We start from the raw sequence: 15,108 nt of genomic DNA, 5'->3' as shown, positions 1-15,108 counted from the left end.
AATGTATTCATCTCGAAGTATGAGAAAAGCGACATTGCAGACTGTTCTAAGCGGAAATAAATTAAAATGTTAACGTGATTGTTCAAAACTGCAGTCAGTATGTTGAGCATGTTCGTTCGGCACGGGCATATTGCATTAACACCTGAAAAATGTGCGCAGTCCCGCCGGGTATCTTTGTTTCAACAATTATTATTATAGGAATTGTTTGGGATTCTCGCATTTCCTTTATTTTTATAAGTACACTGTGTGTCACGTGAACCTGTCTTGAAACGAAACGTACAGTTGCTGGCACCGGCGACCATTACGGTTGTCTAACTGCTTATCATACTGTAATATAACGAAACATCATAATGGTACTGATTAATATTGCCATATAGTCTTTAGTCAGAGGTAAACAAAGTTAACTAGAGGCATGATGAGAGCAAATTATATAGAAAACTACTATTGAACCGTAAAAATAACTCATTGTATAGTTTTCCCTCACATTGTTGCATTTCTTTTACGTGTGTCTGTGTCTTCCGTGCTGTACTCATGTGGCCATCAATTAGCCCTTGTCAGCTTTATTAAAGGGACACTAAAGGTTACTATTAAGTCAACGTGGACTGTTGAAATACCATCACAGGAACCTTGAAACGCTTGTTTCGTGCCAAGGAGAGACTTATTTTAAGAGAAAATGCGTTCTGAAGCGTCCGCGTACCTCTAGCGCAGTTCAAATCACCCGCCCTCCGATCGAGGAGTACTGACATCATGGTCTCATAGTGACGTTGCGCCATCGGTGAGTAGAACGGCGTCCGCAGACGGCGCTGCGGCTTTTCTGCGCAAAACGCAAACGCGCGGCCAGAAACAGAGCCAAGACAGAGCCGACAGCAGAGCGAAAGCGCGAGTATGGTGGCTAGCGGAAGGAGAAGCGAATTACGTCCCACATTACGTCCCACGGCACACGGAGAGTCCGCTTTCGTTAAACTATAGGCTGCGGCGAGCTCGCAGCGTGGTTGGCGTGGTCTGTGAGAAGTGACGAGCCTTTTCGCACTCGCAACAGGGCAGAAAAAAGTGCGAATCGAAGCAAAACTCGGCCTAGAAACGTGCTTCGCCACAACCAGGGCTCAATACGACCCAAGCCCCCAAGCTGGCACGACCCAGATGTCGTTTCTCGCACCGCCACCAGGCGCCGCTACTATACCTCAAACTCCAGCGCAAGACGCCCATAAGCTGGTACTTCATCCTATGACGCAAACTTCGACGCTCGTCGCAATGGACCCTGACACCGACAGATTGGCTCGCGATGGTGGGCTCAACTTCAGCGATTTGAGCACCGACGAGCGCGACCTGCTGCTGTGGGCTCGCACTGCCGGCGTCGTTGCGTACTACGACGGCGGCCTCGACACCGGCTCTCCGGAGCGGGAAAGCAACGAGGGCTTCCCACGACATCACATGGACGTGGCATTCTCGCTGCTTGTTTGAAATGAAAGTTTCGCGAGCCAGCAGAACCCTCACAGCACGACGCGATAACGAAACTACTGAAACTCCAAAGCGTGCGCGGCGCAGAGTCGAGCGAAAACGAAACCTTTCGAACACCCATATTACTGAAGGGTAATATGGGGTAACGTCAAAATGTTATTTTTTCTTAGAATCGAATAGACGTAGACAAGTAGCATTTTTTCCCTCTTATAATCGAATGAAATGATATTTTTAATACGAGTAGTTGAGTATTAGTAAAACAAATTATGAGGAGTGCTTTCGTCATCGGGCTAGTACCGGAATGTCGCTGGGGGGTCTCAAATCGTGTCATGCATTTACCTCAATTTCTCGGTTACTAAAGCTCTGTTCGCGATTATATTGACGCCTTAGACATTCTAGAACATTGCTCTACCACTTTAACTTGAGTTTCTGGTAACCTTTAGTGTCCCTTTAAACAAGGGATTCAAGTCAGTTGCATCTAATACTACATGTCAAGTGACTGACGTGTTATTCGTTATATCTAAATATTATGAACTGGCAGTACTTGGCAAGCATTAAACCACAATATTTTTTTATTGCACTTAAGCTGCAGGCGTCATAGATTGCCAGAAAATTTTCATGAAGACAGCCAGGGAAGGTTTGGAAAAAGATCGGGAAATTTTAAAATGGCCACATAGGTATGCTGTCTTGTTATATGTCATACAAAGTTTCCAGAGAATCTCTGTGTTAAATATATTTTTTAAACGTTTCACTTCATAAAAATTGTGGGAAATTGGTTCTATCTATTGAAAAAAAAAAGAAGGTCAACCATACTGACAGGCCATTTCTTACTCAATATGTTTTTTTTTTCGTTAACTAAACGTCCTGAACCTCGATAGCCTAGAAAAAGTTTTCATCTTTCAAAGCACCTTAAATAATTTACTGTGATGGAATTCATTCGAACTATACTATCAGTTCTGTTTCCTAGGAGGTGCATATCTGTCGTGCCATGACACAAAGTGCTCGTGTGGTATTTCGGGTGCTCATGTGGTATACCTAACTTGGAAACCTGTTAGCATGCCCAAGAGGCCTCATTACCTGTAAGAAATTAAGTGACCATATCAAAACAATCTGTTATGTTATGGCCAATGACCCACTCATTTAAAAGTATGAGAAAGACATTTAAATGTGTATTCAGCAAAATATATTACACATCTTAGGCATGATACTCTGAATATTCCAGTCACGTCTTCTGAAAATATTCCTCTGCACGGGCATACTTAACTACCAGCCAAAAAAAAAATGTACAGACAGCCCAACCGGGTAACGTTTCAGCAATAAATATAGAGACCATTTGGGATAAGTACATTAATGCATCATATATGAACTTGTCATAAAAGGGAACATACTGTTGCTGGCACGAGAAGCAGTTGTGACTGTTTAATTGTTCACCCTACCATGCAATAAAACATTGTATAAAGGTACTGATTTGTATTGACAAGCAGCCATTAGTCATAGTTAAACCGTATTAAGTATTGACTTAGATGGTTTGAGCAAATATATTAAGCTGCTTAATGAACATACAAAGAATGCACACTTGTTATTTTTGACTCATATTGCTGCATCTACTTATTTGCAGCATACACCTGCAGCACCTTTGGGACTAATGACACAAAGGTCAAGGCCAGCCTGGCGACCATGCTTGCCAAGGAGTAGCGTAAATATTTAATCTGTTTCCATTATAGCACAAGACATGAATTTAAGGAATTCATCTATTATATCGAGCAATAGAAACGGTTAATGCATTGCCGGTGCATTTGTTTTATTTTTTGCACTGCATGATTCAACACTATATTAATTCTTTCTGTTTATGCAACATATATGAAAGTATATACAGCTGGTTCAGGAGCATTATTAATCTACTAACGGTAATGCATAAGTGCAGATGAAAAGGAACAGGTGCACATGCATAACTACATTCAAAACGTTTTGCTACCGCATGTAAAGAAAAATTTAAACTAACTTGTAGATAGCCGCTATGGAGTTATGGCCTTATACACTCTTTGCAGACTTGTCTATAAAATGTCTGTCTATAGAGTGTCTATAGATTAATGAAAATTCATGTTTGTTGACAAATGTCTGCAGAATGTCATAGAAAAAGTGTATCGGATTATAAAGTTCTGTTTTTTTAGACTGAAGTCTATAGAATATATATAGACTATCTATATACATTTGTCTATAGACATTCCATAGACTTCAGTCTACAAAAGTAGAACTGTATATATAGTTCTACTTTTGTAGACTGAAGTGTATAAAATGTCTACAGACAAATGTCATCTACAGACATTCTATAGACTTCAGTCTACAAAAGTAGAACTGTAAGCCTATACACTTGTCCATAGACATTCTGCAGACAACTGTCTACAAACATGAATTTTAATTAATCCATAGACACTCTATAGACTCAGACTTTTTATAGACTAGTCCATAAAAAGTGTATGGCCATAAGTCTATAGACAGTCTATAGACTCAGACTTTGTATAGACTAGTCTATAAAATCTGTATGGCCATAAGTCTATGGACTGTCTATGGATAGTGTATAGACAGTCCATAGACTCATACTTCTTATAGACCGTTTCATCGGGCGAGGAGGATACGGCGCGCGGAGAGCCTTTCCTCCTCTCTGGCTTGGGCGATCCGGCGCGGCGCTGCTTGAAAGTATTGCTGTCGCGTGCAGCGGAACGATTTCGAGATGTTTTAGACCTTACTTTGTGAAATTTACGCCATGTTCGTTCATATAAGGTCGTCAGGGAAGCCTTTCGGTGCATCGGTAACTACTGTAGGCAGAAATATGTCTTGTGGGCGCAAAAATGTGACGCGCATAATCAGCCGCGGTGTACGCGCATATCAGTCGCGGTGCGTGTATGCGTTGTTTACTATATTGCTTATATCGATTTTAATTCAACAAAGAAAACCGGCGTATCTGTATTAGCAGCATTAAATGGTAAATCAGCTCACTGTCTGATCGATTGGCGTAGGGAGTAAAACATAAAACATAAGAGCGCATGCTCGTGCACGGCCAACCTAAGGCAACCACGAAACGTCTAAGCGGCAGGCGCTATCAAATATTTGTGATACACTGGCATCGTTCTCACGCATTTCAAGTGTAGTATGCTTGAAATTACCATATGTCTACGCTAGCCTTGCTGCATGAGGCCCGTGGCGCTGCTCAACACAGCGATCACGGCGGTTGGTGAGCCAGCACGATACATATATAAGCTGTGTGCTTCGGCATTGCCTTTTTGGCCTGTATACAGCCATAATATATGAGAGTGTTCGCATAAAAAGAATGTGATGGCTATTTTTGAGCGCGAAATTTCCGTAATACGTGTGAGTACGTCGTAGAGAACTGAACGAACACAACCGAAAAAAAAAAAAAATCGGTTAGCATCCTCTTTCTCTAAAAAGCAAGAGAAAACGGGCTAACGTCTCACAACGTTTATAAATATATAACCGCTGATACCGTATGCTTGGACCATGCGCTATATAGAAAAAAGATATCTGTAATCCAGCACCTACTACTGCTTAGGACGCTCGCGCAGTTCGTAAACGGTCGCTTTGCTGGACAAGCTTAATTCAGACTGTATAAGGTATGCTGCTATTACTAGCCAAAACTATTTTATTCATGGGTGGAAACCTCATCCATCCAACCCAGTAGTCACGCAATGTAACCTGCAGCGAATAGTTTGAATGCTGTCAAAGTATAATAGCACAGCTCCTATCGCAGCAGAACGGTACCCACGCTGTTACGATCGTCGCGTATGTTTCATGGCTCCTAAACCGCAGCTTAGAAATAGAGGATAATACTGTAATAAGGTCACATTACTGATTGGAACATTCGGAAATACACAATTGATCTCCGAGGCTGATTGTAGGCTCAAGTATGCGCGCACACATCGCGCTGCGTGTTCCGTCCACCTCAACGCCAGCAGAAATTCCGGCCATGACGCCTTAAACCACTTCAGCAAGTCTCACAGAACCGTTTACCGTGTAGAAGACGCGCGTCATACTAAACAGACCGCACGACCGCGAAAACAAACGCCAGAACTTGCCGCCGAGCGTATACCTGCCATTCAAAAGACCGCTTTCACCCAAGCCAGTATGGCGCTGCTCATAGGCGGCGCCACTGCGTTCACAATATGGCGGCGCCTACAAAAAAACGGTCTATAGACTAGTCTATAAAAAGTGTATGGCCATAAGTCTATAGACAGTCTATAGACAATCTATAGACTCAGACTTTTCTTAGACTAGTCTATAAAAAGTATGGCCATAAGTCTATAGACAGTCTATAGACTTCATAGACAAATGTCTATAGACTGTCTATGGACTTTCTATAAAATTTTTTGTAAGGGCACGTACTGCCAATACTTGGAAGTTCCAGTATGTGGGAAAATATGAACGGAATACAAAAAAAGAATTATTTGGCAGAGCGTTTATTGATGTAGGACTATCACATGAATAAATATGGGCACACCAAACCTATACGGCATCGCAGTCTACTAATGCACTGAAGATTAGATGACAGGAAAACTTACGTGTTCAGGACCTAAGAATTGCAAACAAGACAAAGGGCCACGGAAATTGGATACCTCAAGTGATTAATTAGCAGCAGTCATAAGATTGCGAAGCCTGGAAACAGCACGAGGGCTTCCCTTGTTCAGCCATTACTGACCATTGAAGTACATTACCCAGTATTACAGAAATCATCAAAGCCCAATAAGTTTTGTGACGTTTCCCGAGCAAAGTGTTAAAACTTTCCGTGCCTATAGAACGTACTTACCTAGGTTTTATGATGCTCGTTGAACAGTGTGGGCGCCGGATTTTCGCTGAGTGATTTCAGCGTCAAATTTATGCAGTCTCGTTCAAAAGCGGCGGCACAAGCCTTCTCAAAACATTACCGTATTGGTGACGGAAAGGATCGAGAGGTGATGTACAGCGCAGAGCTCGCAAATGGGGCCGCGAAACATTCCTGAAATTGTCTGCCCCGGGAGTACTCCGTGGCTGTTGTATTCTGTGGTTAAGGGCGATTTTGCGGACTCGAATCCCTCCCACGGCGCCCACATATACGTGGGACCAAATAGCAAGTTCGCTCCTCGGGTACGTAGATTTGGGTGCATGTTAACGAAACGCGGATGTTAGAACTTAAAATGAACAGCTTTACACCAAGGCGTTTCTCAGAGGCACATACCTTCAGTGTTACTTTGGCAGGTTATGCCCCATGAACAAGTTCTTAATAGGAGTTATAGAAATAGCCTCTACAAGTGGTTTCACGCAACAAAGGAAAAGCCGATGGAGAAGTGCGTGCCTCGGAACTCAATATGAGAATGTCGGTTCTGCACGTTGGAGAGCGCCTCGCCGCGCCCGTGCGATGCACAACAAGCGTGTAACCTGTCCCCTAAACAAACTGCATGCTGGAAAAGAGAGCTGTAGAGAAAGTTGTCAAGCCTGCATAAAGAGGCTTCGCCTTTTTCCTTTTTTTTTTAAGAACGAGACAATCTCTGCAGGCCAAACAACAGCAGCCGTCCCTGTCGCTCGAGAAAGAAAGGCAACCTCGCCTGCCTGAAGACAATGCTATCGTTGCTTGGCGGGCATCCAGCAATCTAATCGAGCGTGGCTTCTGGGAGGAGGTTAGAAGTAAAGGATAAACGCTTGCGGTACGCATACAACAGCGGAGGCCATTGTCTTTACTGCCACTCTCGGCCTGCAGGAAAAACGCGCCGGCCGCTCCCCGCAGCTGCCAAGAGCTCGTCGGCGCGTGATTTCCAGACAGATAACGTGAGACGGTCGCTCGCGCAGAAGACGGGGCGCTTATCTGACAGCGAAGCGGGTTATCGCTCCGCCACCCACGCTGCAGCAAATGTAGTCCGCTGGACAAGCACGATTTCTCACGACCAAGCGGCAGATTTTCTAAGTTGGCTGCGTTTAAAGGGCACCGACTATTCCGGAGACATAAAAAGTATATCTCATTATTTAACATCCAAACGTGACTCTGCCACGATTGGAAGACCGCTATCATTTGTAAATGTCAAAAGAACGCAAAGCTATAATTTTATAGGTTACAATTCCTACAACAACGCTATTTCGGCAAAAGTGAAATTTAGAATTGACACAAATTTCCATTAAACCTGTTCCTTGGCGAATCTTCTGGCCCATTTTGTTTCTTTACACTATTTGTTCCTACGCCGGCCAAAACTAGCGAAGGTGCATCAACAAACGCGTTGTGCTGTTGGTAAATGAAGTTCAACGCCCAAACTTGGGGGCGCCTTGTTTAATATGGCAGCAGCCGGTTGCGAGGTTTCGTGGACGAGGCAGTGTTCGGCAAGGCCTAGCTTGCACAGTTCAACAACGCAACATTCGTGAAGCTGATTTGTTTACCTCCAAAGTAAGCTAGAAGAGCGAACTGGGATGCCTTCTACTTGATCAAGTGAGCATTTTCGCTACGTCATGGTCATTACGATTTCAGGCGTTAATACCTGAGCTGCTCTACGGGTGCACTTAAGCACTGAACTAAACCTTCTTTGTATGAGCGCGGAGGCTGTTTTTGCATGCAACTGTAGGCTGGAGGTGCTCAAGAAAGTTGACACGTTTTCGGAACAATATTGCGAGACTCTGAGGGAGCCTAGAGAACGAAATTGAAGACTCTGGGCGAAATTCTTCGCTGTTTAAATGTCTATAACAACAAAAAATTTTTTTTCTTTTATGTTACGTGGAATTCACGTCGTGATATTATAGAATATGGGAAAAGGAGAAAAAATGACAACATTTGCACAGGAAAGTGAACTTCAATACCTTTTTTTTATTATCGAAGACATTGCTTCTCGAAGACGGTTTTATCACAACAACGCAAAAGTATAGGCTTCTCTCATCTTGTAGGAGGCTCTCTGTACAAATAATATAATTACAATTGGTAGGAAAGAAGCGTGTAAAACAATAATGTGTGTATAATGTGACGAAAGGTAGACAACTGGCACGATTATATTGAGTAGACCCACCGGTACACACCAATCTCGCAAGGATGGCAGTCTCCTATGAAGCATCTAGATTCCTAAAAATGGTCCACAATTTTTTAGGAATTTTTTTGAAATGAAACGTAGGTTTAAGTAGGTTGGTTCAGATCAAAAGAACACATCACAGGCACGTTATTATTTATCGAGGAACGGTGCAATTACCGCACCTGCAGACCATTCTATAAGTAATACCAATGTGAAGGCATAGGAGCGAACGTGCAGCGTCAACTACCAGTAAAATTAGAACGCAAGTTGCAGGGTCATTGAGCATATCTCAAACGCCACCAGACTAGCTGTAGAAAGTGTGCTTGTAGAGCATATATCTAATGCCAATTGCCTTCCTCGCGCAATGTTTATCTGTATATTTGAATCTGTTTGTACTGTTAAGATGTGGGAGGGAAAAATATGTTATAAATAAAAAAACCGGAGATCCCCAGAAAATGCTACTCAAATAAGATGCCGCAGAAGTAGGTATAAACCACTACACACACCTCGCACACTACTCACTCCGGCACACACGCACGGAAGAAAAAACATACATTTGATTGCACATGATCAGCAAATGAGCAAGAAATTGCTGCATTCTGGCTTTCTACATTTGGTAGGGGCGACATCCGTCTCCGTACTTCACGCGCTTGTGACGTCATACATGGGCAAGATAAACACAGTTCTAATTGTAATACTGCGCTGGTCCATAGAGCTCACGCTAAAAGGTCAACTGCCGGCAAGACGTGGTCGCTGGCAAGACGAAAAGCTGGTGGCATGTGTCCGAAACAGCCTGCAAAAGGCCAGAAGCCCTTTTTTGGCGCTTCTCTTAAGCTTGCCGGAGGGTAGCCGACACGCCTGGTGATGCTGTTACGCGAAATACGATAGGCCAGAGCGCGGATTCTGAAAGCAGCTGGGGCAACAGCGTGGTCTTTGCTAAACGTGACTCTCTGCTGTATAAACCGCGGAATTGTGCACCAGTCTGCGGCAGGATCCGCAGCTCGGCGTTCTTGTCCGAGACGGTTCCGCGCTTTGCCAGATGCGTCATCGCAGGTTCTGTACACGATGGTTGCTTGATGCGACGTGGGATGGGACGCATATCTGCTGGAACCTGAACGGCCCGGCGGTGTTCAGAGATGAAGGCGCCGTCACGCCGTCTTTTCCCGGGATTGCTCGTGGAAACGAACGACTAGCGTGGGACCCGGGCATGGGGAGGGGCGCTTCTTTCGAAGTGAACAGCGTCAGGGATGTACATAAACGAAACACGACAATGCACGAGACAGTACCCACTCGTCCAGATGTCTCACAAGTCCTAGCACGAGACCGGGCGCGAAGGCGGTACCACTGTAGACATTATGTCGGCAAGGTGACTTGGGATCTTGTCTGTGTGAGTCGCCTGCAAAAAGAAGGAAGGAGGCATAAGCGGAGTCGCACTTGACAAGCATGCAATGCACGCAGTATTACGCAAAAGTGCCCTCCATAGCAGGCAATGCAGTCTGAAACCAATCCGCTTCATGAAGAACCACTATATTACTTCAGTACCTTTCAAGCGACACTACATTTCGCCGACTCTTAACGCAGATAAGTGCCCCGAAGGGTTTATTTTCAAGGTATCCACATATTAACAATGTGGGCTACAATGCTCTATTACAGTTTAATAGTTGTATTAATGCTAATTATGGTTGCCCCACAAGACCACCACATACTTTCGACAGATTTCCCCATCGACTCAAGAACGAAGTAGACACGATGCTGATATGGTACTTATGTATGTTTACCACGGCATCGTCAGCACCACGCCCTTCAACGTACCGTAGCTTACATCCGGCATAATTTCCGAGCCTGTCAGCAGAACACGAATAAATATTCGTCAAAAGAGGACCTTCGCCGCGGAACTTGAAACGGAAGAGCTTAAACAGGAATGCGCTCGAGATCGAAAGCCCGTGGCAAGGACAGAAAGTACGCCACGGCAGGCGCCCATCCGATGAATATGTATTGGTCGCTCCCCGAACAACATCGCCCACCAAGAACCTTGCCAAGACACGCACGGCTCGCAAAAGCCAGCACGTGCGTCTTCCAGCGCTAAGGGATGCGTCAGCGAGCCGTGGAAAGGCGCGCTAGAGACAAGCAGGCAGCCAGCAGAGGAAGGTAAAAAAGCGGGGTCCTTCGGACGCGGCGGGGACGTTAGCGTTACAACACAACGGTGGCCTGACCCACATCGCCATCCAGGCAGCGGCCCCTGCGAGCGCCATCGTCGGGGAGGCCGCAGAGAAAACCAGTTCTACGGCGCTGCCGTCAAGGAAGTCAAACACCTCCTCGCTTCGGCGAAGTCTTTCTTTCTTACTTCTTTCCTCAGGGACCACTCGCTCAAGGGAACATGCACCTGCAGCTCGACGTAGAGACATTGCACGTCACAGGGCTAGAGAGGCAAACAATTGCAGAAAAGCGTACGAGCAGATCCGAGGTGCGCCCCTTCTGGCCTTTTCGGCGAGGGTTGAACGCTCGCGCCGTGCTGTGATCGCTATCGCGGTAACAGCTAGCAAGCAAGCAAGCGCGAGACTGCAGCGCTAGATCCGGCTGGGGAAACCGGCCGCTGAGCGAGCCATGATTGCGGAGCCAGACAGCCACGTCAGCAGCGGACCATCGCTGTGGAAGAAAACAACGCCGCAGACACCGCGTCGGCAAAGAACGGAGGGTGCAGAGTCCTTCTGAGGCCTCTACACTGCAGGTGCAAAGCATGGACAGTTAACTGTAATCTGGCAGGAGGCTTGTCTCCACCGGCCGACAAGCGCCGATGTGAACAAGCGCACGGCCAGAGAAGTCAGCACAGCTCGTATCTCAAAAGCTGAAGCTGGACGCAGGTCCTTATCGCTTTTCAACAAGGCCTATGGTCTGCAAACGTAGGAACTAAAACGGGATTATAGTAGCGGCAGTTCGTGAAATGGCCGAGGAGCGCAGTAGCAATTCATTCCAAGCCATGCACCAACCGGCGGCGAAGCCAATTATGGGACGAGATTGCGTGACTGCGCTTCAACCGCAGGCAGCGGTGCGAGACGGCACGTGATGGCTGTGGAAAAACGCCACCACACGCATTCCGAAAACTCTGCCGCCGCCGTGCCCCGTAGCGACGTAGATAGTGCAGGAGACACCTGCAGGGGAGCCCTACGGCGACGATGTTTCGCACGCGTAAGTGGCTCAAGAATGTAGCAGCTCCGAACGTGACGTTCGTCCGATGTCGTCATGATGAGGAAGTTTACGAACGTCGGCAGGCCTCGAACGAAAGACAGCCGCATATTAAATCGAGTTGTACGCACGCAAAGCTTGCAACATGCAATGCACAATGCCGTGAACGTCAGCCAATGCCGTAGGTGCACGATACAAAAAATTAAAAAAAAACCTGCCTACTTTATTGTAGCGCGCTTACTCCATCCGCCGCGTTCGTCACGGCCAAGTCAGAAATACAAAGACGCTTCGTCCTACTATTCACAGTGCTAGAACGTACGCAGGAAAATGACACCAACACATACCTCCTGTGCCGAGCAAGTGTTGGCCACGGCGTTCGCGGAGGGGGGTAGGACTCCCAAGGGTTGCCGCGCCGGACTCGTGCTAGAGCCCGCCGGATGTGACGACGAGCGGTTGGCGGGGTGCGTCTCGAGGGCTATCTGCAGGTCGAGGATGTAGTCGATCACGTTCTGGATGATCTCGAGCTTGGAGACCTTCTTGTTGCGGGGCATGTTGGGCACAAGTTCCTTCAACTTGGCCAGCAGCGACTGCATTTCTTCGTGGTTCAGGTCCCGCTCCTTGCGGCCATTGCGACCGACACGGCCTTCGGCCACCTTGGCGAGGCACCGGCTGATCGCTTGCTGTTGCTCGTTCTGCGCCTTCATCGTCATTTAATCCTCGTGCGGTGGCGGCACTTTGGTAGCGATGAACCGGTAATCCACGAGGCGGGGAGGGTGAGGTGTTAACACCCTTTGGAGATTGCGTCGCTTGTGCACCACACGATCAACAGCGATCGCCACGTAGTTTCGAAGCTCTCGACGTACACGAAAGTTCAGTTGCGATCGAAACACTACCTTCTGCGAGCGCACGAAGTGGGCAGGGAAATGACTTGCGAGCGAGGGAACTCGCTTTTTATACCACCATGAGGCTGCACGCCCAATGGTCGAAGCCGTGGGAGGAGCGTCGAGCAAAGGGCGGCAACCAATGCGAAACCAAAGGAGACGGCCTCGCTAGTTGCGCTCTCAGACGCCAGAGGGCGCCACCGACTGGCCCTGGGTAGAACGACGCGCGCGCACACGATCACCAGTCGGTCGCGCGTCGCGCTCGCGTCGGCTCGCAGCTGCGTCGTCGCCGCGCATGTCCCGTCCGCGTCTATTTTTGCTTTCCTTCCGGCCGCTCTCCCTCTCCCCTGTTTCCCACACGGGACGTTTCTCCTCCTCGCCGGTGCGCGCGAGCCAGCTGTCCCAGGCGGTGAAAGCGCGTGCCTTCTACCCGGAGCCCCGGCTGACTCGGCTCCCCCATCACCTCCGTTGCACCTGTGCTGGCGGCGCGGCTCCCTTTTGCTAAACGGCGCCGTGCGACCTCGCGCCGCGTGGCTTGTTGGCTCATCGCGGAGCTCTTCGCCCAGAGGGGTCTCAACGCTGCGCCCTTCCCCTCTTTGCCACCCCCCTTATTTGCCTTCGCGTCATTCTTTCTCTCTCGATGAATGCCTTCCTCCTCCCTCTCAAGCGCTCTCTCCGCGCTCGCCGAAATCGGGGTTCAGGTGGCCCGCTCCCCGCGCACTGGTTACGTTTTGCCGATTTGTGTTACATGCTTGTTTCTGCCTTCCTTCCTTTCGTCTTATTTATTTATTTGTTTCTCTCTGGGCCCCGTTCAGGGGTTGGCGGGGTTGCCCGAGTACGAGCCTGAGCATCGCAGAGGAGCCAGTATGCCGGCAGCTGCCGTGGAATATGGTTCGCGAGCACGTACCCTCGCGGTGTCCGTACTTTTTCTTTCTTTTTTTTTTCTTCAATTCAATTTTGTGCTGCTTGAGGTCTGTTTTCCGCAGATTGTTTTCTCTTAATTTCTGTAATAAGCGGAAGTGTAGCTATATATATATATATATATATATATATATATATATATATATATATATATATATATATATATATATATATATATATATATATATATAGCATTTATTGATAGGAAAGACAGAGAGGTCGACCTGAGCTAGTGCGCTCTAGTCTGCTACTCTGCACTGGGGAAGAGGGAAGGGGAGTGAAAGTATTGGGATGGATGATGATGATAAAAGAAGTGGTGAGTGCTTATGTACATGAGACAGTTGCCTCGCTAGAGCCGCTCGTCGAGCTTGGTGTCCTGCAGGAACTTCAACAAAACTTTTGTTGCACGCACTGAAATTGCAGTGTCAGGCCATGGGCCGAGGATAGCTTCCTCCGACAGTAGTTGTCTGCCAACGCTGGCTAGAAAACTGTCTAATGTCCTTCGCTCCAGCATATATGCTGGGCAGTCGCACAGTACGTGTTGCAGTGTTTCGGGCATCTGGCAGTGTACACAATCAGGGTTGTTCGATTGGCCGATGAGGTGTGCGTAGCGACGGGTGAAAGCAACGCCGAGCCGAATCCTGTGTAGCAATGATGTTTTGTTCCGTGTAAGCTTCGGGGACAAACAGAATTTACCGTCTGGGTCAATCGTATGTAGACGTCTGTGAATATTATCAGAGTGGGCTCTATAAGCCTTTGTAAGGTCCTGCATGAGTGCCTTGATCATGGAGTTGGTGTCAGGTCGCCAGTAGGCAATCCGTACTTCATTAGAGGAAGAGGAGGCCGATCTTGCCTCACTGTCAGCGAGTTCATTACCAAAGACACCACAATGGCTAGGCATCCATTGAAAGGTGATCACGTGGCCACTTAACTTGGCACTGTGATAAAGCTCGACGATTTCCAGCACGAGCAGATAGTATGGTCCTTTAAAAAGTATTTTAGCGCCTGTAGCGCTGATTTGGCATCGCACAATATCGTCCATTTATGGGGTGTCTGCGTTCTCATAAAACGGACAGCCTCTCGTATTCCCGCAAGTTCTGCAGCCGTAGTTGTCGATTTGTGGTCTAATCGAAGTCGTTGAGTAATTCCAAGTTGTGGGATGACAAATGCGGCCGTTGTGGCAGATGGCGTGACCGAACCATCGGTATATACTTGTACAGTCCCACTATATGATGTAAATATATGGGACAGGGTGAGCTGCTTCAAGCCAATGGAGGAAACGTGAGATTTCTTCCGAATTCCGGGTATCTGAAGCCTCACTAGTGGTCTTGGCAATGTCCATGGAGGTGTCACGGGGATGTCGGTGGCCTGGAATCTTGCAGGTACAATGCTTGCGTGACATGCAATAGCTTTAGAAAAAGCACAGTCAAGGTTGGTGCTTGGAAGTGTTGACAGTGGATGGTGTGAGTGTCTGGTTAGCAGGCGAAGATAGGTTCGCACAGGTTCACAAGACCTGTATATGTCGATAGGACAAGCCCGTGCTTCCGCTATTGTGCCCTTAGTTGACGTGCAGCGTGGCAAGCCAAGACATATTCGTAGTGCTTGTGCCTGAAGGCTCTCCAGAGTGCGTATAC

General features: G+C 47.3%; 1 protein-coding gene across 1 annotated transcript; it reads right to left on the bottom strand.

The window, feature by feature from the left end:
* Nucleotides 1-8,273: 8,273 nt before the first annotated feature.
* On the bottom strand, nt 8,274-12,603 carry LOC126528284 (DNA-binding protein inhibitor ID-1-like). Its single transcript, XM_050176175.3, has 2 exons — nt 12,017-12,603; nt 8,274-9,885 (listed from the first exon to the last, which is right to left on the bottom strand). The coding sequence occupies exons 1-2, from the start codon at nt 12,380-12,382 to the stop codon at nt 9,802-9,804; spliced, it is 450 nt and encodes a 149-aa protein (XP_050032132.1). The 5' UTR covers nt 12,383-12,603; the 3' UTR covers nt 8,274-9,801.
* Between the last annotated feature and the right edge of the window lie 2,505 nt (nt 12,604-15,108).

Source organism: Dermacentor andersoni, chromosome 9 (genome assembly GCF_023375885.2).
Source record: "Dermacentor andersoni chromosome 9, qqDerAnde1_hic_scaffold, whole genome shotgun sequence".
NCBI classification, from domain to species: domain Eukaryota; kingdom Metazoa; phylum Arthropoda; class Arachnida; order Ixodida; family Ixodidae; genus Dermacentor; species Dermacentor andersoni.
The sequence above is the reverse complement of the archived record's forward strand: the minus strand, read 5'-3'. Positions and strand labels throughout refer to the sequence as shown.

Bases quoted from the DNA above. Each gene is read 5' to 3' on its own strand.
- LOC126528284 (XM_050176175.3), bottom strand. From the start codon at position 12,382: ATGACGATGAAGGCGCAGAACGAGCAACAGCAAGCGATCAGCCGGTGC. The intron at 9,886-12,016 runs GTATGTGTTGGT...TTCTTTTTGCAG, and splicing joins ACACTTGCTCGGCACAGGAG to GCGACTCACACAGACAAGAT.